This window comes from Oncorhynchus tshawytscha, linkage group LG01 (assembly GCF_018296145.1).
Source record: "Oncorhynchus tshawytscha isolate Ot180627B linkage group LG01, Otsh_v2.0, whole genome shotgun sequence".
NCBI lineage: Eukaryota > Metazoa > Chordata > Actinopteri > Salmoniformes > Salmonidae > Oncorhynchus > Oncorhynchus tshawytscha.
This window is the reverse complement of record NC_056429.1, coordinates 4,283,034-4,308,033: the sequence shown is the minus strand read 5'-3', so window position 1 is coordinate 4,308,033 and position 25,000 is coordinate 4,283,034. Positions and strand designations below refer to the sequence as shown.

At 43.6% G+C, this 25,000-nt stretch overlaps 1 protein-coding gene across 5 annotated transcripts in view; it reads left to right on the top strand.

Annotated features, from left to right (window-relative positions):
* Positions 1 to 20,481, top strand: part of LOC112256374 (myelin regulatory factor) — a 148,742-nt gene extending 128,261 nt beyond the window's left edge. For all 5 annotated transcript variants that reach the window (XM_042320353.1, XM_042320384.1, XM_042320308.1 and 2 more), the window contains exons 12-24: positions 2,119 to 2,319; positions 2,796 to 2,904; positions 3,845 to 3,954; positions 7,873 to 8,033; positions 8,168 to 8,243; positions 10,636 to 10,787; positions 13,523 to 13,593; positions 13,688 to 13,804; positions 14,372 to 14,732; positions 17,228 to 17,290; positions 18,008 to 18,113; positions 19,759 to 19,833; positions 19,925 to 20,481. In XM_042320353.1, the coding sequence (XP_042176287.1) occupies positions 2,119 to 2,319; positions 2,796 to 2,904; positions 3,845 to 3,954; positions 7,873 to 8,033; positions 8,168 to 8,243; positions 10,636 to 10,787; positions 13,523 to 13,593; positions 13,688 to 13,804; positions 14,372 to 14,732; positions 17,228 to 17,290; positions 18,008 to 18,113; positions 19,759 to 19,833; positions 19,925 to 20,020 (1,698 nt within the window). In that variant the 3' untranslated portion in view covers positions 20,021 to 20,481. The remainder of the gene's footprint in view (positions 1 to 2,118; positions 2,320 to 2,795; positions 2,905 to 3,844; positions 3,955 to 7,872; positions 8,034 to 8,167; positions 8,244 to 10,635; positions 10,788 to 13,522; positions 13,594 to 13,687; positions 13,805 to 14,371; positions 14,733 to 17,227; positions 17,291 to 18,007; positions 18,114 to 19,758; positions 19,834 to 19,924) is intronic.
* The last annotated feature ends 4,519 nt before the right edge of the window (positions 20,482 to 25,000 follow it).

Here is a 25,000-nt window from a genome sequence, read left to right as displayed (position 1 = left end):
TCTATCTGAATAACCTCTGTCAGTCTGGCCGTGTCTACCTGATCCGTCCTCTTCTGATCTATCTCAATAACCTCTGTCAGTCTGGCCGTGTCTATCTGACCGTCCTCCTCTGATCTATCTCAATAACCTCTGTCAGTCTGGCCGTGTCTATCTGACCGTCCTCTTCTGATCTATCTCAATAACCTCTGTCAGTCTGGCCGTGTCTATCTGACCGTCCTCCTCTGATCTATCTCAATAACCTCTGTCAGTCTGGCCGTGTCTGTCTGACCGTCCTCTGATCTGTCCTCCTCTGATCTATCTCAATATTTACCTCACAGGAAATAAACTGAAATTTGCAATTCAAAAATGTGAATTTACTTACTTCCTAAATGTATATGAAATTGAGCCAAACCCTTAATATCTATCTGACTTCATGTGTTACGGTTTAGATTCCTTCTTCTGTAAATATCTACATGTTTTTTGAGGCTGTTAACTTCTCTGGGATATGTGGGACAGTAGCGTCCCACCTTGCCAACAGCCAGTGAAATTGCATGGCGCCAAATTCAAAACAACCGAAATCGCATAATTAAAATTCCTCAAACATACAAGTATTTTAAACCATTTTAAAGATAAACTTGTTGTAAATCCAGCCACAGTGTTCAATTTCAAATAGGCTCTACTGCGAAAGCACACCAAACGATTGTGTTAGGTCTGCACCTAGTCACAGAAAAACACAGCCATTTTTCCAGCCAAAGACAGGAGTCACAAAAAGCAGAAATAGTGATCAAATGAATCACTAACCTTTGATGATCTTCATCAGATGACACTCATAGGACTTCATGTTACACACTACATGTATGTTTTGTTCGATAAAGTTCATATTTATATCCAAAAAATGTCAGTTTACATTGTCACGTTATTTTCAGTAGTTCCGATGCATCCGGTGATTTTGCAGAGAGCCACATCAATTTACAGAAATACTCATAATAAACATTGATGAAAGATACAACTATTATGCCCGGATTTATAGATACACTTCTCCTTAATGCAACCGCTGTGTCAGATTTCAAAAACACTTTACGGAAAAAGCAAACCATGCAATAATCTGAGTACGGCGCTCAGACGACAAATCAAGCCAAACAGATATCCGCCATGTTGTGGAGTCAACAGAAGTCAGAAATAGCATTATAAATATTCACTTAACTTTGTTGATCTTCATCATAATGCACTCCCAGGAATCCTAGTTCCACAATAAATGTTTGTTTTGTTCGATAATGTCCATTATTTATGTCCAAATACCTCCTTTTTGTTTGCGCGTTTAGTACACAACCCAAACTCACGAGGCGCTGGCAAGTCCAGGTGAAAGTTCAGAGGAAAAGTCATATTACAGTTCGTAGAAACATGTCAAACGAAGTATAGAATCAATCTTTAGGATGTTTTTATCATAAATCTTCAATAATGTTTCAACCGGAGAATTCCTTTGTCTGTAGAAATGCAGTGGAACGCAGGTCGCTCTCACGTGAGCGTGCGTGATCAGCTCATGCCACTCTGGCAGACCTCTGACTCATTCAGCTCCCATTCCCCCCTCCTTCACAGTAGAAGCATCAAACAAGGTTCTAAAGACTATTGACATCTAGTGGAAGCCTTGGGAAGTGCAATATGACCCCATAGACACTGTATATTCGATAGGCAATGAGTTGAAAAACTACAAACCTCAGATTTCCCACTTCCTGGTTGGATTTCTTCTCAGATTTTTACCTGCCATATGAGTTCTGTTATACTCACAGACATCATTCAAACAGTTTTAGAAACTTTAGAGTGTTGTCTATCCAAATCTACTATGCATATTCTAGTTTTTATGGCTGAGTAGCAGGCAGTTTACTCTGGGCACCTTTTTATCCAAGCTACTCAATACTGCCCCCCAGTCCCAAAGAAGTTAAACATTCCATGCAGATCAGCAACAGCAAATAAATGTTGGAAGCTACTCAGTGTAGAGGGATATTAATAGCACTGCAAACAAAAGAGGAATGAAAGACCTATTTATATTACGAATGTAAATCAAAGGATATTTTTTTTACAGCTCCCGTCAACTCTAAATATCTCTGTGTTGTCTGTCCCTTTCCTTCTCTGGGTTTCCAGGCGTCTAACCCGGGTCAGTTTGAGAGTGACAGTGAGGTGTTGTGGCAGCGCGGTCAGCTACCTGACTCAGTGTACCACCACGGCCGGGTCGGTATCAACACCGACCGGCCAGACGAGGCCATGGTCATCCACGGCAACCTGAAGGTCATGGGGTCACTGGTGCACCCTTCCGATATACGGGCCAAAGAGAACGTCCACGAGGTGAGGGGGGCTATAGATATATAAGATAAGATAAGATAAGCTCTTTGTGTGTGGTTTGTTCTCTGACTGTCTGTCTGCATGTTAGTGTAGTGATGCAAAAATGCTTATCAAAATCTTAATAAAAAAATTCCCTGACAATTTTTTAAAATTTAAACAAAAATTTGTGTTACAACAATTCACAACATTTTATATTGTGTTTTCTCTGTTCATTGTCCTGAAACCTTCATCATCCATTAGCCGTATGTTCCTGTCTGTAATCTAGCTGCATAGTCATATCCAAATCTATGTGTGTGTGTGTGTGTGTGTGTGTGTGTGTGTGTGTGTGTGTGTGTGTGTGTGTGTGTGTGTGTGTGTGTGTGTGTGTGTGTGTGTGTGTGTGTGTGTGTGTGTGTATGTATGTGTGTGTGTGTGTGTGTGTGTGTGTGTGTGTGTGTGTGTGTGTGTGTGTGTGTGTGTGTGTGTGTGTGTGTATATAGGTGGACACTACAGGCAACCTGAAGCGGATCAGTCAGATAAGGCTGGTTCATTATCAGTACAAGCCTGAGTTTGCTTCCAGCATGGGCATCGACTCCAGCCCAGAGACTGGTAACTTATACTGTCGTTTTGGGTTAGACATTATAGACAATGAATTAACAGAAATCAGTATTGCATTCCCATCTTAATAACATTTGTATCGTGAGTTATTTTTGTACTTCCTATCCTCCCGCACATTACATTATCGTGTTGTATTATCTAGGAGTGATAGGAATTTACAGTAAGGTGTTGTATTATCTAGGAGTGATAGGAGTTTACAGTAAGGTGTTGTATTATCCAGGAGTGATAGGAGTTTACAGTAAGGTGTTGTATTATCTAGGTGTGATAGGAGTTTACAGTAAGGCGTTGTATTATCTAGGAGTGATAGGAGTTTACAGTAAGGTGTTGTATTATCTAGGTGTGATATTATCTAGGAGTGATAGGAGTTTACAGTAAGGTGTTGTATTATCTAGGTGTGATATTATCTAGGAGTGATAGGAGTTTACAGTAAGGTATTGTATTATCCAGGAGTGATAGGAGCTTACAGTAAGGTGTTGTATTATCTAGGAGTGATAGGAATTTACAGTAAGGTGTTGTATTATCTAGGTGTGATATGAGTTTGCAGTAATGTGTTGTATTATCTAGGAGTGATAGGAGTTTACAGTAAGGTGTTGTATTATCTAGGTGTGATAGGAGTTTACAGTAAGGCGTTGTATTATCTAGGAGTGATAGGAGTTTACAGTAAGGTGTTGTATTATCTAGGTGTGATATTATCTAGGAGTGATAGGAGTTTACAGTAAGGTATTGTATTATCCAGGAGTGATAGGAGCTTACAGTAAGGTGTTGTATTATCCAGGAGTGATAGGAGCTTACAGTAAGGTATTGTATTATCTAGGAGTGATAGGAGTTTACAGTAAGGTATTGTATTATCCAGGAGTGATAGGAGCTTACAGTAAGGTGTTGTATTATCCAGGAGTGATAGGAGCTTACAGTAAGGTGTTGTATTATCCAGGAGTGATAGCTCAGGACGTGCAGCAGATCCTGCCTGAAGCTGTGAAGGAGGGCGGAGATGTGATCTGCTCTAACGGAGAGACCATCCCTAAACTACTGGTGGTTAACAAGGTGAGACATACGCTTTGCACGCGCACAGAGTAACCAAGAAAACTGTATGTATTTAGTAGGGTTGCAAAGTTATTTTAAAATCCAAGTTGGAGAATTCCTGGAAACAGGAAGGAATAACTGGGGAGGGAATAACTGGGGAGGGAATAACTAGGGAGGGAATGACTGGGGAGGGATTAACTGGGGAGGGAATGACTGGGGAGGGAATAACTGGGGAGGGATTAACTGGGGAGGGATTAACTGGGGAGGGAATGACTGGGGAGGGAATAACTGGGGAGGGAATGACTGGGGAGGGAATAACTGGGGAGGGAATAACTAGGGAGGGAATGACTGGGGAGGGATTAACTGGGGAGGGAATGACTGGGGAGGGAATAACTGGGGAGGGATTAACTGGGGATGGATTAACTGGGGAGGGATTAACTGGGGAGGGATTAACTGGGGAGGGAATAACTGGGGAGGGAATAACTGGGGAGGGAATAACTAGGGAGGGAATGACTGGGGAGGGATTAACTGGGGAGGGATTAACTGGGGAGGGAATAACTGGGGAGGGAATAACTGGGGAGGGAATGACTGGGGAGGGATTAACTGGGGAGGGAATGACTGGGGAGGGATTGACTGGGGAGGGATTAACTGGGGAGGGATTAACTGGGGAGGGAATAACTGGGGAGGGAATAACTAGGGAGGGAATGACTGGGGAGGGATTAACTGGGGAGGGAATGACTGGGGAGGGAATAACTGGGGAGGGATTAACTGGGGAGGGATTAACTGGGGAGGGATTAACTGGGGAGGGATTAACTGGGGAGGGAATAACTGGGGAGGGAATAACTGGGGAGGGGATGACTGGGGAGGGATTAACTGGAGAGGGAATGACTGGGGAGGGATTGACTGGGGAGGGAATGACTGGGGAGGGATTAACTGGGGAGGGATTAACTGGGGAGGGATTAACTGGGGAGGGATTAACTGGGGAGGGAATAACTGGGGAGGGAATGACTGGGGAGGGATTAACTGGGGAGGGATTAACTGGGGAGGGATTAACTGGGGAGGGAATAACTGGGGAGGGATTAACTGGGGAGGGAATAACTGGGGAGGGATTAACTGGGGAGGGATTAACTGGGGAGGGAATGACTGGGGAGGGATTAACTGGGGAGGGAATGACTGGGGAGGGATTAACTGGGGAGGGAATGACTGGGGAGGGATTAACTGGGGAGGGATTAACTGGGGAGGGATTAACTGGGGAGGGATTAACTGGGGAGGGATTAACTGGGGAGGGATTAACTGGGGAGGGAATGACTGGGGAGGGATTAACTGGGGAGGGAATAACTGGGGAGGGAATAACTGGGGAGGGATTAACTGGGGAGGGATTAACTGGGGAGGGAATAACTGGGGAGGGAATAACTGGGGAGGGAATGACTGGGGAGGGATTAACTGGGGAGGGAATAACTGGGGAGGGAATACCTGGGGAGGGATTAACTGGGGAGGGATTAACTGGGGAGGGAATAACTGGGGAGGGAATAACTGGGGAGGGATTAACTGGGGAGGGATTAACTGGGGAGGGATTAACTGGGGAGGGATTAACTGGGGAGGGAATAACTGGGGAGGGAATAACTAGGGAGGGAATGACTGGGGAGGGATTAACTGGGGAGGGAATGACTGGGGAGGGAATAACTGGGGAGGGATTAACTGGGGAGGGATTAACTGGGGAGGGATTAACTGGGGAGGGAATAACTGGGGAGGGAATAACTGGGGAGGGAATAACTGGGGAGGGATTAACTGGGGAGGGATTAACTGGGGAGGGATTAACTGGGGAGGGAATAACTGGGGAGGGATTAACTGGGGAGGGATTAACTGGGGAGGGATTAACTGGGGAGGGATTAACTGGGGAGGGATTAACTGGGGAGGGAATAACTGGGGAGGGAATAACTGGGGAGGGGATGACTGGGGAGGGATTAACTGGAGAGGGAATGACTGGGGAGGGATTGACTGGGGAGGGAATGACTGGGGAGGGATTAACTGGGGAGGGATTAACTGGGGAGGGATTAACTGGGGAGGGATTAACTGGGGAGGGAATAACTGGGGAGGGAATGACTGGGGAGGGATTAACTGGGGAGGGATTAACTGGGGAGGGATTAACTGGGGAGGGAATAACTGGGGAGGGATTAACTGGGGAGGGAATAACTGGGGAGGGATTAACTGGGGAGGGATTAACTGGGGAGGGAATGACTGGGGAGGGATTAACTGGGGAGGGAATGACTGGGGAGGGATTAACTGGGGAGGGAATGACTGGGGAGGGATTAACTGGGGAGGGATTAACTGGGGAGGGATTAACTGGGGAGGGATTAACTGGGGAGGGATTAACTGGGGAGGGATTAACTGGGGAGGGAATGACTGGGGAGGGATTAACTGGGGAGGGAATAACTGGGGAGGGAATAACTGGGGAGGGATTAACTGGGGAGGGATTAACTGGGGAGGGAATAACTGGGGAGGGAATAACTGGGGAGGGAATGACTGGGGAGGGATTAACTGGGGAGGGAATAACTGGGGAGGGAATACCTGGGGAGGGATTAACTGGGGAGGGATTAACTGGGGAGGGAATAACTGGGGAGGGAATAACTGGGGAGGGATTAACTGGGGAGGGATTAACTGGGGAGGGATTAACTGGGGAGGGATTAACTGGGGAGGGAATAACTGGGGAGGGAATAACTAGGGAGGGAATGACTGGGGAGGGATTAACTGGGGAGGGAATGACTGGGGAGGGAATAACTGGGGAGGGATTAACTGGGGAGGGATTAACTGGGGAGGGATTAACTGGGGAGGGAATAACTGGGGAGGGAATAACTGGGGAGGGAATAACTGGGGAGGGATTAACTGGGGAGGGATTAACTGGGGAGGGATTAACTGGGGAGGGAATAACTGGGGAGGGATTAACTGGGGAGGGATTAACTGGGGAGGGATTAACTGGGGAGGGATTAACTGGGGAGGGAATAACTGGGGAGGGAATAACTGGGGAGGGATTAACTGGGGAGGGATTAACTGGGGAGGGAATAACTGGGGAGGGATTAACTGGGGATGGATTAACTGGGGAGGGAATAACTGGGGAGGGAATAACTGGGGAGGGAAATGGGAAATCCTCCAACCGAGATTTCTGAAGAACCTGACAACTCTGGAAAAGATTTCAGGATATGGCAACAGACACACAAACGCCAACTTCTATGCCTCTTTCTCTCTCTCTCTCTCCCTCTCTCTCTCCCTCTCTCTCTCTTTATCTCTCTCCTCTCTCTCTCTTCATCTCTGTCCTCTCTCTCTCTCCCTCTCTCTCCTCTCTCTCTCTTCATCTCTGTCCTCTCTCTCTCTCTCTCTCCCTCTCTCTCCTCTCTCTCTCTTCATCTCTGTCCTCTCTCTCTCTCTCTCTCTCTCTCTCTCTCTCATCTACCTTTTTCTCCTCCTCTCTCTCTCTCTCTCTCCATCTCTCTCTCTCCATCTCTCTCTCTCCATCTCTCTCTCTCCCCATCTCTCTCCATCTCTCTCCATCTCTCTCTCTCTCTCTCTCTCTCTCTCTCTCTCTCCCTCTCTCTCTCTCTCTCTCTCTCTCCATCTACCTTTTTCTCCTCCTCTCTCTTTCTCTTTCTCTTTCTCTTTCTCTTTCTCTTTCTCTCCCTCTCTCCCTCTCTCTCTCTCTCTCTCTCTCTCTCTCTCTCTCTCTCTCTCTCTCTCTCTCTCTCTCTCTCTCTCTCTCTCTCTCTCTCTCTCTCTCTCTCTCTCTCTCTCTCTCTCTCTCTCTCTCTCTCTCTCTCTCTCTCTCTCTCTCTCTCTCTCTCTCTCTCTCTCTCTCTCTCTCTCTCTCTCTCTCTCTCTCTCTCTCTCTCTCTCTCTCTCTCTCTCTCTCTCTCTCTCTCTCTCTCTCTCTCTCTCTCTCCTCTCTAGGACCGTATCTTCATGGAGAACGTAGGAGCAGTGAAAGAGCTGTGTAAACTGACTGACAACCTGGAGACTCGTATAGATGAACTGGAGCGCTGGAGCAGGAAGCTGGCCAAACTCCGCCGTCTGGACAGCATGAAGAGTACCGTCAGCGGAGGCACCACCAGGTAGGACACGCCTGGATATTATGCATTGCATAGGTGCACCTGATTTAGCTTGGAGTTTACACTACTGGTAAGCTACTATTCCACTGGTTCCATTGTACCACTGCAATGATTTCATCTTCTTACCATCTCTCCAGCCAATCAGGAAGCCAGTTCAGCAGGACAGGAAGTGTCCCTCTGAAGAAGAAGAAGACAGTCAAACCTGGGAGCAAGGTGAGTCTCTCTGACCTGTATGTTTCTCTACTTATCAAAATGTCTATGGACTCAAAATGGATGGTATTTAGTCAGGATCATTAGGTTTGACAGAAATTATGATGAACAGATAGTATAATTAGCACATATTATGATTAGCATATCTCAAAATTAACCTAAATTATGATAAACATATATTGTGCTTAACATATATTATAATTAACATACATTAAGGTAAACAGATATTATGATTAACAGATAGTTCAATTAACATATAATATGTAATTTTCATCATAGGTACTGTAATGTTCATCATAGGTACACTTCAACTATGACAGACAAAATTAGAAAAAAAAATCCTGAAAATCACATTGTAGGATTTTTAATGAATTTATTTGCAAATTATGGTGGAAAATAAGTATTTGGTCAATAACAAAAGTTTATCTCAATACTTTGTTATATACCCTTTGTTGGCAATGACAGAGGTCAAACGTTTTCTGTAAGTCTTCACAAGGTTTTCACACACTGTTGCTGGTATTTTGGCCCATTCCTCCATGCAGATCTCCTCTAGAGCAGTGATGTTTTGGGTCTGTTGCTGGGCAACACGGACTTTCAACTTTTCTATGGGGTTGAGATCTGGAGACTGGCTAGGCCACTCCAGGACCTTGAAATGCTTCTTACGAAGCCACTCCTTCATTGCCCGGGCGGTGTGTTTGGGATCATTGTCATGCTGAAAGACCCAGCCACGTTTCATCTTCAATGCCCTTGCTGATGGAAGGAGGTTTTCACTCAAAATCTCACGATACATCGCCCCATTCATTCTTTCTTTTACACGGATCAGTCGCCCTGGTCCCTTTGCAGAACAACAGCCCCAAAGCATAATGTTTCCACCCCCATGCTTCACAGTAGGTATGGTGTTCTTTGGCTGCAACTCAGCATTCTTTGTCCTCCAAACACGACGAGTTGAGTTTTTACCAAAAAGTTATATTTTGGTTTCATCTGACCATATGACATTCTCCCAATCTTCTTATGGATCATTCAAATGCTCTCTAGCAAACTTCAGACGGGCCTGGACATGTACTGGCTTAAGCAGGGTGACTCGTCTGGCACTGCAGGATTTGAGTCCCTGGTGGCGTAGTGTGTTGCTGATGGTAGGCTTTGTTACTTTGGTCCCAGCTCTCTGCAGGTCATTCACTAGGTCCCCCCGTGTGGTTCTGGGATTTTTGCTCACCGTCCTTATGATCATTTTGACCCCACGGGGTGAGATCTTGCGTGGAGCCCCAGATCGAGGGAGATTATCAGTGGTCTTGTATGTCTTCCATTTCCTAATAATTGCTCCCACAGTTGATTTCTTCAAACCAAGCTGCTTACCTATTGCAGATTCAGTCTTCCCAGCCTGGTGCAGGTCTACAATTTTGTTTCTGGTGTCCTTTGACAGCTCTTTGGTCTTGACCATAGTGGAGTTTGGAGTGTGACCGTTTGAGGTTGTGGACAGGTGTCTTTTATACTGATAACAAGTTCAAACAGGTGCCATTAATACAGGTAACGAGTGGAGGACAGAGGAGCCTCTTAAAGAAGAAGTTACAGGTCTGTGAGAGCCAGAAATCTTGCTTGTTTCTAGGTGACCAAATACGTATTTTCCACCATAATTTGCAAATAAATTCATTAAAAATCCTACAATGTGATTTTCTGGATTTTTAAAAAATAATTTTGTCTGTCATAGTTGAAGTGTACCTATGATGAAAATTACCGGCCTCTCTCATCGTGTTAAGTGGGAGAACTTGCACAATTGGTGGCTGACTAAATACTTTTTTGCCCCACTGTATATGTTGTGATTAACATATATTATAATTTATACATATTTTCATTAACATATATTATAAATATCAGGTATTATGAATAATATACATTATAATTATTATAATTTCATTATAACCCCAGAGCAGGGCTGTATCGGTGTGTGGTTCCACAGTCTAACCCCAGAGCAGGGCTGTATCGGTGTGTGGTTCCACAGTCTAACCCCAGAGCAGGGCTGTATCAGTGTGTGGTTCCACAGTCTAACCCCAGAGCAGGGCTGTATCAGTGTGTGGTTCCACAGTCTAACCCCAGAGCAGGGCTGTATCAGTGTGTGGTTCCACAGTCTAATCCCAGAGCAGGGCTGTATCAGTGTGCGGTTCCACAGTCTAATCCCAGAGCAGGGCTGTATCAGTGTGTGGTTCCACAGTCTAACCCCAGAGCAGGGCTGTATCAGTGTGTGGTTCCACAGTCTAACCCCAGAGCAGGGCTGTATCAGTGTGTGGTTCCACAGTCTAACCCCAGAGCAGGGCTGTATCAGTGTGCGGTTCCACAGTCTAATCCCAGAGCAGGGCTGTATCAGTGTGCGGTTCTAACCTGTAGCTCTGTGTGGTTCCAGAGTCTGACCCCAGAGCAGGGATGTATCAGCCACAGGGTGATGCAGGGAATCATTCTGGCTCTAGTCGTCGTCATGACCTTCAGTGTCATCTCCATGTCTGTCCTGTACGTGTTGACACTGCACCACAGAGGCGACGTCCCTGAGAAGGCTGGGTATGTATGCTGTTCTCATCAGGCAGATCCAGTACATGAGACACCTCAACCATCTACACTATATGAGATACCTCAATCATATACATGATATACCTCAATCATATACATAATATACCTCAATCATATACATGAGATACCTCAATCATATGCATGAAATACCTCAATCATATACACTACATGAGATACCTCAATCATATACATATATATACTCTCTATACTCTCTCTCTCTCTTCCTCGCTCTGTCTTTCTGTCTCTCTCTCTCTCTCTCTGTTCTCTCTCTCTCCCTTCTCTCTCTCTCTTCCTCGCTCTCTCTTTCTGTCTCTCTCTCTCTCTCTCTCTCTCTCTCTTTCTGTCTCTCTCTCTCTCTCTCTCTTCCTCACTGTCTGTCTGTCTGTCTGTCTCTCTCTCTCTCTCTCTCTCTCTCTCTCTCTCTCTCTCTTTCTATCTCTCTCTCTCTCTCTCTCTCTCTCTCTCTCTCCCTTCTCTCTCTCCCTTCCTCGCTCTCTCTTTCTGTCTCTCTCTCCTCTCTCTCTCTCTCTCTCTCTTCCTCACTGTCTCTCTCTCTCTCTCTCTCTCTCTCTCTCCCTTCTCTCTCTCCCTTCCTCGCTCTCTCTTTCTTTCTCTCTCTCTCTCTCTCTCTCTCTCTCTCTCTCTCTCTCCCTTCTCTCTCTCCCTTCCTCGCTCTCTCTTTCTGTCTCTCTCCCCCTCTCTCTCTCTCTCTCTCTCTCTCTCTCTCTCTCTCTCCCTTCCTCGCTCTCTCTTTCTGTCTCTCTCTCCCTCTCTCTCTCCCTTCTCTCTCTCTCGCTCCCTTCTCTCTCTCTCTCTTTATCTCTCTCCCTTTCTCTCCTTCTACCCCCTTTCCCCTCTCACTCTCCCATTCTCTTATCTTTGATTAATACTGTACTGTAGGTTTGTGATAAGGGCGTTTCTTTGCCTGCGTCTCAAGAGGTCATGACTCATTTCTACTGTTGACTATTAATACTGTACTGTAGGTTGACTTGCTTGCCAGTCCAGTCTGGAACATTACAAGTAGGCCGAAACAGACACATGTACATGCAGTAGGCCGAAACAGACACATGTACATGCAGTAGGCCTATACAGACACATGTACATGCAGTAGGCCTATACAGACACATGTACATGCAGTAGGCCTGTACAGACACATGTACATGCAGTAGGCCTATACAGACACATGTACATGCAGTAGGCCTATACAGACAAATGTACATGCAGTAGGCCTGTACAGACACATGTACATGCAGTAGGCCTATACAGACAAATGTACATGCAGTCGTTCTATACAGACACATGTACATGCAGTAGGCCTATACAGACACATGTACATGCAGTAGGCCTATACCTACAAATGTACATGCAGTCGGCCTATACAGACAAAGGCGTTGTGAAAGAATAAGGTTAGTTTTCTGATTACTTCACATTATTTATTCAGCCCCCCCACCTGACGCTGTCTCTGCTTTTCTATTCTATTCTTTTCTATTCTATTCTATTCTATTCTATTCTATTCTATTCTATTATATTATTTTCTATTCTATTCTATTCTATTATTTTCTATTCTATTCTATTATTTTCTATTCTATTCTATTATTTTCTATTCTATTCTATTCTATCATTTTCTATTCTATTATTTTCTTTTCTATTCTATTATATTCTATTATTTTCTATTCTATTCTTTTCTACTCTATTCTATTCTATTCTTTATTTTCTATTATATTCTATTATTTTCTATTCTATTATATTCTATTTTTTTCTATTCTATTATATTCTATTATTTTCTATTCTATTCTATTCTATTATTTTCTATTCTATTCTATTATTTTCTATTCTATTCTTTTCTATTCTATTCTATTCTATTATATTCTATTCTATTCTTTTCTATTCTATTCTATTCTATTCTATTATATTATATTCTTTTCTATTCTATTATATTCTATTCTATTATATTCTATTATATTCTATTATTTTCTATTCTATTCTATTCTTTTCTATTCTAGTCTATTCTATTCTATTATATTCTATTATATTCTATTCTATTATATTCTATTCTATTCTTTTCTATTCTATTATATTCTTTTCTATTCTATTCTATTCTATTATTGTCTATTCTATTCTATTCTTTTCTATTCTATTCTATTCTATTCTTTTCTTTTATATTCTATTCTATTCTTTTCTATTCTATTCTATTCTATTCTATTCTATTCTTTTCTTTTCTATTCTATTCTATTCTTTTCTATTATATTATATTCTTTTCTATTTTTTTCTATTCTATTCTATTATTTTCTATTCTATTCTATTATTTTCAATTCTATTCTATTCTATTCTATTCTACTCTTTTCTTTTGTATTCTATTCTCTGTGTTCTCTCTGACTGTACTGTAATGGGGTGGCAGGTTAGCCTAGTGGTTAGAGCATTGGGCCAGTAACTGAAAGGTTGCTAAATCAAATCCCCCGAGCTGACAAGGTTAAAAAAAATCTGTCGTCCTACCCCTGAACCAGGCGGTTAAACCCACTGTTCCCCTGAACCAGGCAGTTAACCCACTGTTCCCCTGAACCAGGCAGTTAACCCACTGTTCCCCTGAACAGGCAGTTAACCCACTGTTCCCCTGAACAAGGCAGTTAACCCACTGTTCCTAGGCCGTCATTTGAAAATAAGAATTTGTTCTTAACTGACTTGCCTGGTTAAATTAATAAAGGTTAAAATGTTCTGACATCCCTCAGGTCCAGGTCTGCAGTGGGATCATCTAGAAGGACGGCCTCCGGTCCTCGATCCACCACCCCGACACTTCCAGGTCAGCGACACACACTGGGACATATGAATCAATGGCAGCCTACTTCATTACATTTGACAGTGGATTGAATAACTGTCGTATCTGTTCTGTACAGATACAGTCCCGCCCTCTCCTTCACTGTCCAATCCTGCAGCTTGCTGCCCGCCTACAACTGCTACAAACAACCAATCAGCAACTGCTCTGTCGCCAAGCAACAACCAATCTACATCGGGTAAGAAAACACCCATCTGTCCTATCACACCAAACGAAAAGATGAACCCATACCTTCACTTCATTCATAACCTATAGCCCATACATAACTCATACATAAACCATACATGACCCATATATGACCCATACATAACCCACTCATAACCAATTCATAACCCATACATGACCCATACATGACCCATATATAACCCATGCATAACCCATACATAACCCATACATAACCCATACATAACCCATACGTAACCTATACATGACCCATACATAACCCATACATAACCCATACATAACCCATACGTAACCCATACATAACCCATACATAGCCCATACATAACCCATACATGACCCATATATAACCCATACATAACCCATACATAACCCATACATAACCCATACATAACCCATACGTAACCTATACGTAGCCCATACATAACCCATACGTAACCTATACATAACCCATATGTAACCCATACATAGGCAGTGAGTAAACATTTCATAAACAACAAATATATCAACTTGCATTTGTTGACAGAAGCATTCATGACACCAGTTTCTCTCCTCTCTCCTGTAGAGCTGAGTAGTCTGGGCAGTATCAACAAGAAGGCCAAGTCCAGGCCTGTGGACAAGGACGGACGCTACCGGAACCGTCTCAGCCACACCTCCGCCCCCATGTACCTGTCCAAGGCGAAGAGACCTGCCCCTGCCCCTGCAGGAGACCTGGAGGTTGTAGGGGGTGCCACGAACCGGCTGCCTGGACCGGGTGGGCCTGGAGGCCAACAGACCCTGCCTCGGAGACAACGCCGGGACAACACACACAGCGACACAGAGGAGGAAGCAGGGGAAATATCATCCCCTTCCCTTATAGATCTACACATCCTGGAGACAGACCAACACATCTCATCACACAACTGTCCCCATCCTGACAGCTGCAGGTGGGTCTCCCTGTGTGGTTCTTCTTTAGACTGTATGAGTCAAATGGAGTTTCGACTGGAAATCCTTTGTGAAACACATTATATTAAAGACATTTGACATAACTGGACAGTTTTTATCTCAGTCTCTTCATTTCGAAGACTCAATCATGGACACTCTTACTGACGGGTGTAGCTGCTTTGCCTGATGTATTGTTGTCTCTACCTTCTTGCCCTTTGTGCTGTTGTCTGTGCCCAATGATGTTTGTACCATGTTTTATTCTGCTAACATGTTGTGTTGCTACCATGTTATGATGCTACCATGCTGTGTTGTCATGTTGTGTTGCTACCATGTTGTGTTGTCATGTTGTGTTGCTACCATGTTGTGTTGCTAACATGCTGTGTTGTCATGTTGTGTTGCTACCATGCTGTGTTGTCATGTTGTGTTTCTACCATGTTGTGTTGTCATGTTGTGTTGCTACCATACTGTGTTGTCATGTTGTGTTGCTACCATGTTGTGTTGCTAACATGCTGTGTTGTCATGTTGTGTTGCTAACATGCTGTGTTGTCATGTTGTGTTGCTACCATGCTGTGATGTCATGTTGTGTTGCTACCATACTGTGATGTCATGTTGTGTTGCTACCATACTGTGTTGTCATGTTGTGTTGCTACCATGTTGTGTTGCTAACATGCTGTGTTGTCATGTTGTGTTGCTAACATGCTGTGTTGTCATGTTGTGTTGCTACCATGCTGTGATGTCATGTTGTGTTGCTACCATACTGTGATGTCATGTTGTGTTGCTACCATACTGTGTTGTCATGTTGTGTTGCTACCATGTTGTGTTGCTAACATGCTGTGTTGTCATGTTGTGTTGCTACCATGCTGTGATGTCATGTTGTGTTGCTAACATGCTGTGTTGTCATGTTGTGTTGCTACCATGCTGTGATGTCATGTTGTGTTGCTACCATGCTGTGATGTCATGTTGTGTTGCTACCATACTGTGTTGTCATGTTGTGTTGCTACCATGTTGTGTTGCTAACATGCTGTGTTGTCATGTTGTGTTGCTACCATGCTGTGTTGTCATGTTGTGTTGCTACCATGTTGTGTTGTCATGTTGTGTTGCTACCATGTTGTGTTGTCATGTTGTGTTGCTACCATGTTATGATGCTACCATGCTGTGTTGTCATGTTGTGTTGCTACCATGCTGTGATGTCATGTTGTGTTGCTACCATGCTGTGATGTCATGTTGTGTTGCTACCATACTGTGTTGTCATGTTGTGTTGCTACCATGTTGTGTTGCTAACATGCTGTGTTGTCATGTTGTGTTGCTACCATACTGTGTTGTCATGTTGTGTTGCTACCATGTTGTGTTGCTAACATGCTGTGTTGTCATGTTGTGTTGCTACCATGTTGTGTTGTCATGTTGTGTTGCTACCATGTTGTGTTGCTAACATGCTGTGTTGTCATGTTGTGTTGCTACCATGCTGTGATGTCATGTTGTGTTGCTACCATACTGTGATGTCATGTTGTGTTGCTACCATACTGTGTTGTCATGTTGTGTTGCTACCATGTTGTGTTGCTAACATGCTGTGTTGTCATGTTGTGTTGCTAACATGCTGTGTTGTCATGTTGTGTTGCTACCATGCTGTGATGTCATGTTGTGTTGCTACCATACTGTGATGTCATGTTGTGTTGCTACCATACTGTGTTGTCATGTTGTGTTGCTACCATGTTGTGTTGCTAACATGCTGTGTTGTCATGTTGTGTTGCTACCATGCTGTGATGTCATGTTGTGTTGCTACCATACTGTGATGTCATGTTGTGTTGCTACCATACTGTGTTGTCATGTTGTGTTGCTACCATGTTGTGTTGCTAACATGCTGTGTTGTCATGTTGTGTTGCTACCATGCTGTGATGTCATGTTGTGTTGCTACCATACTGTGATGTCATGTTGTGTTGCTACCATACTGTGTTGTCATGTTGTGTTGCTACCATGTTGTGTTGCTAACATGCTGTGTTGTCATGTGTTACTACCATGCTGTGTTGTCATGTTGTGTTGCTACCATGTTATGATGCTACCATACTGTGTTGTCATGTTGTGTTGCTACCATGTTTTATGCTGCTACCATGTTGTGTTGCTAACATGCTGTGTTGTCATGTTGTGTTGCTACCATACTGTGTTGTCATGTTGTGTTGCTACCATGTTTTATGCTGCTACCATGTTGTGTTGCTACCATGTTTTATGCTGCTACCATGTTGTGTTGCTACCTGCCTCTCTTGTCGTGATGTGTGTTTTGTCCTATATTTAGATTGTATTTATTTGTATTTATAATCCCAGCCCCCGTCCCAGCAGGAGGCCTTTTGCCTCATGGTAAATAAGAATTAGATCTTAACTGACTTGGCTGGTTAAATAAAGGTTAAATAAAAAAAAATAAAAAAATGTCAATAAAGATAAATTGCTTGTACTGTTGGCGTTTGTGTGACTGCATTACATCCTGATTTTTATGTTTTATCTACAGCTATACCGTACCACTCTCAGCAATCAAGAACTCTTCCATGTCACAGATCACTCTACACATGATGTGAGTAGACATGGTTACAGATCACTCTCCATATGATGTGAGTAGCCATGGTTACAGATCACTCTCCATATGATGTGAGTAGCCATGGTTACAGATCACTCTCCATATGATGTGAGTAGCCATGGTTACAGATCACTCTCCATGTGGTGTGAGTAGGCATGGTTACAGATCACTCTACACATGATGTGAGTAGCCATGGTTACAGATCACTCTCCATGTGATGTGAGTAGCCATGGTTACAGATCACTCTACACATGAAGTCCAGACCACAGGACATAAAACAACAAAACAACTCAGCTATCTACAGTCATGATGAAGTCCATGACGGCTGCATGTGTTTATATGTAGTGGCCAAGCAGACAAACCTGTTTTTGTTACACAAAATAGGTGATTTACTAACTACACCTTTTCTATTGATCACGCCTGTAACGACTTGTCACCATCCTTCCCTCCGTCCTCCGTCCTCAGTTCCTGTTTCTTCACAGTGTTGTAACGACATGTCACCATCCTTCCCTCCGTCCTCCGTCCTCAGTTCCTGTTTCTTCACAGTGTTGTAACGACATGTCACCATCCTTCCCTCCGTCCTCCGTCCTCAGTTCCTGTTTCTTCACAGTGTTGTAACGACATGTCACCATCCTTCCCTCCGTCCTCCGTCCTCAGTTCCTGTTTCTTCACAGTGTTGTAACGACATCTCACCATCCTTCCCTCTGTCCCCAGTTCCAGCACCAGCGTGTGGGTCAGACAGTGTGGCGCCACCAGAGGACGTCTGTGTCCTGACCACACAGAGACAGAGCTTCACGCGGGAGAGAAAAAAGTCACTGAGGTACATCTATACACTTAATACAATATAACTTATAAACTCAGCAAAAATAGAAACGTCCTCTCACTGTCAACTGCGTTTATTTTCAGCAAACTTAACATGTGTAAATATTTGTATGAACAAGATTCAACAACTGAGACATAAACTGAACAAGTTCCACAGACATGTGACTAACAGAAATGGAATAATGTGTCCCTGAACAAAGGGGGGGTCAAAATCAAAAGTAACAGTCAGTATTTGTTGTGGCCACCAGCTGCATTAAGTACTGCAGTGCATCTCCTCCTCATGGACTGCACCAGATTTGCCAGTTCTTGCTGTGAGATGTTACCCCACTCTTCCACCAAGGTACCTGCAAGTTCCCTGACATTTCTGGGGGGAATGGCCCTAGCCCTCACCCTCCGATCCAACGGGTCCCAGACGTGCTCAATGGAATTGAGAACCGGGCTCTTCGCTGGCCATGGCAGAACACTGACAGTCCTGTCTTGCAGGAAATAATTCACAGAACGAGAAGTTTGGCTGGTGGCATTGTCATGCTGGAGGGTCATGTCAGGATGAGCCTGCAGGAAGGGTACCACATGAGGGAGGAGGATGTCTTCCCTGTAATGCACAGCGTTGAGATTGCCTGCAATGACAACAAGCTCAGTCCGATGATGCTGTGACACACCGCCCCAGACCATGACGGACCCTCCACCTCCAAATCGATCCTGCTCCAGAGTACAGGCTTCCTTCGACGATAAACGCGAATCCGACCATCACCCCTGGTGAGAAGAAACTGTGACTCGTCAGTGAAGAGCACTTTTAGCCAGTCCTGTCTGGTCCAACGACGGTGTGTTTGTGCCAATAGGCGACATTGCTGCCGGTGATGTCTGGTGAGGACCTGCCTTACAACAGACCTACAAGCCCTCAGTCTAGCCTCTCTCAGCCTATTGCGGACAGTCTGAGCACTGATGGAGGGATTGTGTGTTCCTGGTGTAACTCGGGCAGTTGTTGCTGCCATCCTGTACTTGTCCTGCAGGTGTGATGTTATGATGTACCGATCCTGTGCAGGTGTTGTCACACGTGGTCTGCCACTGCGAGGACGATCAGCTGTCCGTCCTGTCTCCGTGTAGCGCTGTCTTAGGCATCTCACAGTATGGACATCTGGCCACATCTGCAGTCCTCATGCCTCATTGCAGCATGCCTAAGGCACGTTCACGCAGATGAGCCTGGGCATCTTTCCTTTGGTGTTTTTCAGAGTCAGTAGAAAGGCCTCTTTAGTGTTCTAAGTTTTCATAACTGTGACCTTAATTGCCTACTGTTAGTGTCTTAACGACCGTTCCACAGGTGCATGTTCATTAATTGTTTATGGTTCATTGAACAAGCATTAGAAACAGTGTTTAAACCCTTTACAATGAAGATCTGTGAAGTTATTTGGATTTTTACTAATTATCTTTGAAAGACAGGGTCCTGAAAAAGGGGTGTTTTTTTCTGAGTTTATCACTGACCAGGGTTCGGGGTTCGTTCTATTTCAACTAAGGAAGTAAACTGTAATTCCGATACTTTTCAAATGGACTGAGTTGACGATGAGCTGTCCAATTGACACCGACCCTGTTGTTGATGACTTTGCTTATGGAGCTACTGACTGACCTCTTGACCTCTTTCTCCTCAGGGGACAGATCACCTGTGGCCAGTATCTGTCCTGTCATTCCAGGACGTGACCTATCACTTCAGAGTGGCCGAGTCTGTGAGTATTGACTCGATTATATATGACCATTAATTTAAAAAAATAAAAATTGATTTAAAGTTGCTTCATCTTCATCTTCTCCTTCTGGCAGAGTGAAGTGAGGTGTGGCGCAGAGGAGGAAAATGTATCCATCACACCACCACCATACTCTGACTTCAACTTCCTCATTCAAAGCAGCTGCGCATGAGAGGAGAGGGAACTAAGCATGCAAACTAGTGTGCTTGCTTTGAATCTAGCCTATCCCCTGACTCAGGGTTTCTTAAAGGGGGGAGGCCCTTTTGTCTACGTCCCCAGAGTCAGATGAACCCATTTTTATGTCTCTCCGTCCAGTATGAAGTTAGAGGTAGTTTTGCGAGCCAATGCTAACTAGCGTTAGCGCAATGACTGGAAGTCTACAGGAACAGCTAGCATTCTAGCTGTTCTCATATAGCTCAATGACTGGAAGTCCACAGGAACAATTTAGCGACTTTCTTCATACTGCACGCAGAGACATAAAACTGGTATTCACGAGTTCATCTGACTCTGGGGAAGTAGATAAAATCCCAACTATCCCTTTAACTACTACACCTCCTATCCCATCCCTCTCTCTCTCTCTCTCTCTGTCTCTGTCTCTGTCTCTGTCTCTGTCTGTCTCTGTCTCTGTCTGTCTCTGTCTCTGTCTGACTCTCTCACCCTCTCTCTCTCTCTCTCTCTCTCTCTCTCTCTCTCTCTCACTCACTCTCTCTCCCCCCCTCTCTCTCTCTCTCTCTTCTATCCATCCTGTCCTGTATAGAAACATATCCACCAAACTACAGCCTCCTATGCACTTCATTGTATGAAACCTAGGTTTATCATAATGCTATAGTGTTATATTATGCCTTATTAATCATTGTGTAATTTATAATATCCCATTTTCCTGAACTTGTTTTGTGTCTCCTGTACACTCTAACCATTCCTTATGACTGAAAACACAAACCCTGTGTTGAATGTATGGTTTAATACATTTGGTTCTAGTGAGAACACTGTACGTCAGCAGATGATTGGGCATTAGACTTACATTCCGTTCTGGGTTGCTGTATGTCTCGACTTCCTGTCTGGATCCTCCACAGATGGCACCATAGTCAGTGGATTTGGATATACTACTGTAGAAGTTTGTCTCAAACGTTCTTTTGTCTATGCATTGCGGTAACGAAATCCCCCAGGTTTTCTAGAAATCCCGTTTGGAAGATTCCCGCAATCAGAAGTGACGAAATCTGGAACCTTCTCAAAACAGGATATTTGGAAAATCTGGGAATTTTGTGAAAGATACCAGAATTAAGTCTGACATATCGGTTAGAGAAGATCAACTGTTGCCCTACGAGGTTCATTCATTACACACACCAAGTGTCCCAGGTCTAAATCAGTCCCCGATTAGAGGGGAAGAATGAACAGAGTTGATTTTGAGGGTGTTAGAGAAACTGAACTAAAAGGCAGGTTTGCTCACTACCGTGAAGCTGAAACAAACTCAGCTACGGATACATTCAGAAACCTGATTTATCTATACAGATAGCTGATGATCCAGATAACTGATGATCCAGCTACCTGTATAGCTAAGAAATGCTAAGAAACCCATTTTAATTGAAATGCATTAAATCACAGGAGTATATCAAATCTACAAGAAGTGAATGACTTAGCATGATAAGACTGGAGCATGATAAGACTGATAAGACTGGAGATAAACTCAGATAACTGGAAACGGTAGACCTCTGTATACACCATAGCTACAGGACCCATATTGTCTGTCTATGGTATACACTGTTTGCTCTCAGCAGATACATTGTGTGCTCTGAAACACTGTACTGGAACCACAGAATTAGAATGACTCTGATTCTAAGATTCTAATTCTATACACTGTACTGGAACCACAGAATTAGAATGACTCTGATTCTAAGATTCTAATTCTATACACTGTACTGGAACCACAGAATTAGAATGACTCTGATTCTAAGATTCTAATTCTATACACTGTACTGGAACCACAGAATTAGAATGACTCTGATTCTATGATTCTAATTCTATACACTGTACTGGAACCACAGAATTAGAATGACTCTGATTCTATGATTCTAATTCTATACACTGTACTGGAACCACAGAATTAGAATGACTCTGATTCTATGATTCTAAATCGATACACTGTACTGGAACCACAGAATTAGAATGACTCTGATTCTATGATTCTATGATTCTAATTCTATACACTGTACTGGAACCACAGAATTAGAATGACTCTGATTCTATGATTCTAATTCTATACACTGTACTGGAACCACAGAATTAGAATGACTCTGATTCTATGATTCTAATTCTATACACTGTACTGGAACCACAGAATTAGAATGACTCTGATTCTATGATTCTAATTCTATACACTGTACTGGAACCACAGAATTAGAATGACTCTGATTCTATGATTCTAATTCTATACACTGTACTGGAACCACAGAATTAGAATGACTCTGATTCTATGATTCTAATTCTATACACTGTACTGGAACCACAGAATTAGAATGACTCTGATTCTAAGATTCTAATTCTATACACTGTACTGGAACCACAGAATTAGAATGACTCTGATTCTATGATTCTAATTCTATACACTGTACTGGAACCACAGAATTAGAATGACTCTGATTCTAAGATTCTAATTCTATACACTGTACTGGAACCACAGAATTAGAATGACTCTGATTCTATGATTCTAATTCTATACACTGTACTGGGACATTGGTATGCGCTGTATACTGTAGAATCCCAGCAGCTGATAACGGCATTGATCAGGTCCAACAAGGGATGATATGTTACAAGAACACTGGACATTTTCACACTGTATCTCTGTATCACTGTATCTTGCCCAATGGATTTAATAATGCTTAACCACTAGCCAAATACGATGTGTGTTTAAGAAGTACTTTCTTAGCTATATATTTTCTGTTTTATTTTGTTTGAATGGTAGAAGATCAGAGACGACTTTCTGCTCTGGATCGTGATGTTGATAGTCTCTCCAGACATGTTGATAGTCTCTCCCGTAGTCTCTCCAGACATCTGCTTTGCCTCCCACAATTTTCAAATGCTCCAACTTAGGGTCTGGTTTTCAAGACTAGACAACACAAGTATTGACATCTGAACAGCGTTTTTTTTAAACCCCTGGTGCCTTATCTTTCTCTATAAAACAGGAAGGCTGTCATCTTATCACCAGACAGAAGCAGCTCATGGACTTGATTGAATGCTGTTCATGTCTGAGCTAATAGAGGCATCCATTTTGTGACCTGGGACTTGTATAACCGAACAAGAAAGAAAGGGTTACCAGAGGTCACTCTAACACCTTCCTGAATGAGTCCAGAGATCACTCTAACATTCTCCTGAATGAGTCCAGAGGTCACTCTAACATTCTCCTGAATGAGTCCAGAGATCACTCTAACACCTTCCTGAATGAGTCCAGAGATCACTCTAACATTCTCCTGAATGAGTCCAGAGGTCACTCTAACATTCTCCTGAATGAGTCCAGAGGTCACTCTAACATTCTCCTGAATGAGTCCAGAGGTCACTCTAACATTCTCCTGAATGAGTCCAGAGATCACTCTAACACCTTCCTGAATGAGTCCAGAGATCACTCTAACATTCTCCTGAATGAGTCCAGAGGTCACTCTAACATTCTCCTGAATGAGTCCAGAGGTCACTCTAACATTCTCCTGAATGAGTCCAGAGATCACTCTAACATTCTCCTGAATGAGTCCAGAGGTCACTCTAACATTCTCCTGAATGAGTCCAGAGGTCACTCTAACATTCTCCTGAATGAGTCCAGAGGTCACTCTAACATTCTCCTGAATGAGTCCAGAGATCACTCTTACATTCTCCTGAATGAGTCCAGAGATCACTCTAACATTCTCCTGAATGAGTCCAGAGATCACTCTAACATTCTCCTGAATGAGTACAGAGGTCACTATAACATTCTCCTGAATGAGTCCAGAGGTCACTCTAACATTCTCCTGAATGAGTCCAGAGGTCACTCTAACATTCTCTGAATGAGTCCAGAGGTCACGCTAACATTCTCCTGAATGAGTCCAGAGGTCACTCTAACATTCTCCTGAATGAGTCCAGAGGTCACTAACACCTTCCTGAATGAGTCCAGAGGTCACTAACATTCTCCTGAATGAGTCCAGAGGTCACTCTAACATTCTCTGAATGAGTCCAGAGGTCACTAACATTCTCCTGATTGAGTCCAGAGGTCACTAACATTCTCCTGAATGAGTCCAGAGGTCACTCTACCACCTTCCTGAATGAGTCCAGAGGTCACTAACACCTTCCTGAAAGAGTCCAGAGATCACTAACACCTTCCTGAATGAGTCCAGAGGTCACTAACACCTTCCTGAATGAGTCCAGGGGTCACTAACACCTTACTGAATGAGTCCAGAGGTCACTAACACCTTCCTGAATGAGTCCAGAGATCACTAACACCTTCCTGAATGAGTCCAGAGGTCACTAACACCTTCCTGAATGAGTCCAGGGGTCACTAACACCTTACTGAATGAGTCCAGAGGTCACTAACACCTTCCTGAATGAGTCCAGAGGTCACTAACACCTTCCTGAATGAGTCCAGAGGTCACTAACACCTTCCTGAATGAGTCCAGAGGTCACTAACACCTTCCTGAATGAGTCCAGAGGTCACTAACACCTTCCTGAATGAGTCCAGAGGTCACTAACACCTTCCTGAATGAGTCCAGAGGTCACTAACACCTTCCTGAATGAGTCCAGAGGTCACTAACATTGATTGCTCTAAATCTGTGTAACACTTTTTGTCTTCCCCTCTCTGACGGGAAACAACACCCTGTCCCCGAAGTCATGTTTATACCTCCTCTGGAAATAGTTTTTCATATGTCCTCTGTTATTGTCTTTCCCTTTACTCACTGACCACTCCCCTCTTTGATATACTATTGGCCATGTTCCTCATATGTCGGAACTATACACTACTTATTATATACATGTGTGATGAAGGACCCTTTGGACATCTGGTATCTGAATGGTATCAAGTTAACAAAGTATTCTGATTCTGTGATCAGGTGTGTTGAAACAGGTGTGTTGAAACACAGTCCCTCTAAGGTGTGTTGAAGATCTCACCTGACCTGTTGTGTCATGAGAAATATAAATT